At 26.8% G+C, this 4,311-nt stretch overlaps 1 protein-coding gene across 1 annotated transcript; it reads right to left on the reverse strand.

Moving 5' to 3' along the window:
- Positions 1-209: 209 nt before the first annotated feature.
- On the reverse strand, positions 210-4,099 carry LOC111701889 (calmodulin-4; the record flags this gene model as incomplete). The annotated part of the gene is made up of 8 exons (XM_023473369.1): positions 210-344; positions 1,062-1,098; positions 1,440-1,490; positions 1,893-1,911; positions 2,090-2,150; positions 2,449-2,509; positions 3,867-3,932; positions 3,995-4,099. Coding segments are annotated over 8 exons (468 nt in total), but the record flags the coding sequence as incomplete, so codon positions are not given.
- Between the last annotated feature and the right edge of the window lie 212 nt (positions 4,100-4,311).

A 4,311-nucleotide genomic window follows, 5' to 3' on the forward strand; every position in this document is an offset into this window, starting at 1 on the left:
AACGTCAAAATCAATAATGATAAAATGTTAAAAAACCACAAGAAAATAAACAAACAAAAAATATTTCTTTAAACGAACTCAGATCATGATTATGCAATATTTTATAAGAAAATATTTTATAATTTAATTAAATCAAATAAAAAAGATAACAGAATAATCTCTATTTTAGGATTATGTTTTCGTAACTTCTCCCTTTTACATAAAAATGATTAAGATCAAATTCTGTATTTCGTTAACTATTGCAAAATTATATTTTTCTAGCGACATCATTGCAGTTTAAGATTCAGGAGCAGCTTCCAGTTCAGCTACAGCTTTCTTAAATTCTTTGAAGGTTACTTTCCCATCTAAATATCTACTAAATTATTTTATCTGTTTTTCTAGAAATTGCAAGGGTGTCACAAAAAAATCATCTAATTACTCATCGAATTTTATCAAAATTTAATTAAATTTGTATTTAAAAAATAAAGTTATATTTTTAATTTTCTTTACGCTTTAAAATGATCCTTTTATTGTAGTACCAGTACCGGTCAAACTTTGTTGTACTGTACATGCATGATATTGTTACCCAGCCCAATATACAGTACAGTACATGACCATAGTAGTCTGCTTTATCTTTTTGAATAGTTTTTAAAAAGTATGTTTTTAATTTCTCACAATAAATAAAATTTAAAGTTGAACCACCTCCTCTCCAGAAAAGTGGTTCAACTTAGTCCACGTAGTACAAATACTTCTCGTTATCTAAGTATATAAAGTTGTAATTTCTGTTTGTTTCTTTGTCCGATCATAACTCAGGAACCCCTGGACAGATTTGCCTCATATTTTTTTGGGAAACTCGGGAGAACCATGGAAATGTTCTCAGCCTGGTTTTGAGAAACTAAATGAAGTGGATCGACTTTTTTCGGAAAAATAGCTAAAATCGTAATTTACGTCAAAGCGCGGGTAATCAGTGGGACTAACTATGACACCTTGTGCAACGCTGGATTCCCTAGCTAGTTCATTATAGTTTGTCTTTAAAGGTTTAAAAAGTTAAAATATAAACATTTTTTCTGTTAGTAGTATTCCTGAGTCTACATCAGCTTCGTTCATCCATTTGGAAATCTAAATTTTGCAAATCTAAATTTTGTAAATATAAATTTTGCAAATCTAAAATTTGGAAATCTAAAATTTGGCAATCTAAATTTGGAAATCTAAATTTGGATATCTAAATTTGGATATCTAAATTTGGAATTCTAAGTATGGAAATCTAAAACTTGGAAATTAAATATGGAAATCTAAATTTTGAAAATCTAAATTTTAAAAATCTAAATTTTGGAAATCTAAATCATATCGAATTTATTTTTAATAATTATACTTTTTAATTTAAAATTGAATTCAAATTTAAATTTATCAGATTAACATTTTCAATTTAAAAAAAAAAACTTTTTTAATGAGTTTCTTACGTTTTTGATTCCAAATCTTTTCTGTAGAAGTTTGGAGGCTAATCTCATTTCCTGAAATATACAATATTTCACCTCATTCTTTTCTACATATTTTTTATTTTTTATTTCAACAATTTCTTTAAATAATTATATGAAAGCAGATGCAAATATTTTGACATTTCTATATTTCTTCTTCTTCATGTTCTTCTTGTTCGTCCATCTTTCATCAAATTTCGGCTATATTTTGTTAAAAAAAAAATGGTAAATCCGAGCAGTTGCCGAGCTGCTTCTTATTATTCAATTTGTCGCAGAAATGAGAAGATCCTCGAATTTTAACCTTTTTGCAGTTTTACTAGAACGAAATTAGAAAATATTGAAAATTGTGAAAAAATTTGCATTTTCTGCATAATTCCAGGGACAATTATGACCATATAGAATATTGGTGCAAAGTTCAATACTTTTTGCAATTCTTACCTGCCGAGAAATTGAACCACTGCAAAATTCAAAATATTTTTAAGAAAATTCAACATTTTCATTTTAGTCAATATTGATGTTGAATATAGGGTGTCCCGATAAAACTTCATTTTATGCAAATTATTAATTTCATGAATTGTGAATCATAGAAAAAATGTTAAGATAATTGTCAATATTTATAAATATTTTGACGTTTCCTTCTGTTGACATCAATCATTTTGAAGATCGCCTTCGCATCAAGTTCGATTGCATCTTCCCCTGAATTTATTCATCAATAAATTAATCAATTCAAAATAATGATAAAAATATTCGATTATCAGATTAAGGTTAATAATCCCGAGATTAAAATTAATAAGCGATATTGTCACAAAATGGATTATAAGCAAATCAGATCAATTAATAAAATAGAGTAGGATTATCTTGCAATAATAATGAACAAGCAAACAATAAAAACCCCCAATTAAGTCATATATAAAATGACCAATACTAGTTTAAGACATTTATTAGTTTATATAAAAGGTTTATGCAAACGTTGAAAAAATAAAGAAAAACTTACTTTTTAAATCTTCTGAATTGCAGTGCTTCCAGCCAGCTTCCTTCATCTTATCCATCATAATCTGCACTTACAAATAGATGTATAGATGAATAGAGGAATAGAGGAAGAGATAAATTGATAAATAGATAAATAGATGAATTGATAAATAGATAAATAGATAAATATATGAATAGATAAATAGATAAATAGATAAATTGATAAATATATGTATAGATGAATAGATGAATAGAGGAAGAGATAAATAGATAAATAGAGGAAGAGATGAATAGATAAATAGATAAATAGATGAATTGATAAATAGATGAATTGATAAATATATGAATAGATGAATAAATGAATAGATGAATAGATGAATTGATAAATATATGAATAGATGAATAGATGAAGATATGAATAGATGAATAGATGAATAGATGATTAGATGAATAGATGAATAGGTGAAAGGATGAATAGATGAAAGGATGAAAGGATGAAAGGATGAATAGATAAATAGATGAATAGGTGAATAGATGAATAGATGAATAGATAAATAGATGAACAGATGAATAGATGAATAGAGGAATAGACGAATAGATGAATAGATGAATAGATAAATAGATAAATAGATGAATAGATTAATAGATTAATAGATTAATAGATTAATAGATTAATAGATTAATAGATTAATAGATTAATAGATTAATAGATTAATAGATCAATTGATTAATAGATTAATAGATTAATATATTAATAGATTAATAGATTAATAGATTAATAGATAAATGAATAAATGAATAAATATATGAATAGATGAATAGATGAATGGTGAAATAAAGGAATAGATGAATGGTGAAATAAAGGAATAGATGAATGGATAAATAAAGGAATAGGTGAATAGATGAAAAGATGAATGTATGAATAGATCAATGGATAAATAGATCAATAAAGGAATAGATGAATAGATTAAGAGAAGAATAAGGAAAAGATGAATAGATGAATTGAATGGACGGATTAATGACAGTTTATCTCATGTGTATAATATCATATGACACTCCAAGAATTTAAAACTTTTTGTTAAAGTTTTTGCAGAACATTTTTCAGTGTTTAATTTCAACAAATTTACACGATAAATAATACGAGCCAAGCTATATTCAGATATTCAGTATACTCTACACAGCACTAGTGGAAGATAAATAATACGAGCCAAGCTATATTCAGATATACAGTATACTCTACACAGTACTAGTGGAAGATAAATAATACGAGCCAAGCTATATTCAGATATTCAGTATACTCTACACAGCACTAGTGGAAGACAAATTTACACATGAACATGATAATTTCAAATATTCCCAGATTAGGATCTTAATTGTTTCCCTCTGCTGTATAATGGGAAAGATGGCGAAAAGTTTATAACTTTAAGTTTAAAAATGACTTACGCAAAATTGTTTAAAGTTGACAGTTACATCTCCATGCGTATCAAATTCATCAAGAATAAGTTTCACCTGCAAACAAAATCTATTATTTTAGGAATTTTAAAATGTTATCTGAAAAAATAAATGTTTACCTTAATGTTTTTGTCGATATCATCATTAAGAGCTCTGACATGGATGACGACCTCTCTCATATAAACTTCTTGGTCGTCTTCCTCGTCAATATCATTAAACAGGTCCTATATCGGCATTTATAGCACGTTATACATCGGCATTTATAGCACGTAATACATCGGCATTTAGAGCACATTATACATTGGCATTTAGAGCACATTATACATCGGCATTTATTGCACATCAGCATTTATAGCACGTAATACATTGGCATTTATAGCACGTTATACATCAGCATTTATAGCACATTATACATTGTATTATGTACGTAGTAATA

Source organism: Eurytemora carolleeae, unplaced genomic scaffold, assembly GCF_000591075.1.
Source record: "Eurytemora carolleeae unplaced genomic scaffold, Eaff_2.0 scaffold391, whole genome shotgun sequence".
Classification (NCBI taxonomy): Eukaryota; Metazoa; Arthropoda; class Copepoda; order Calanoida; family Temoridae; genus Eurytemora; species Eurytemora carolleeae.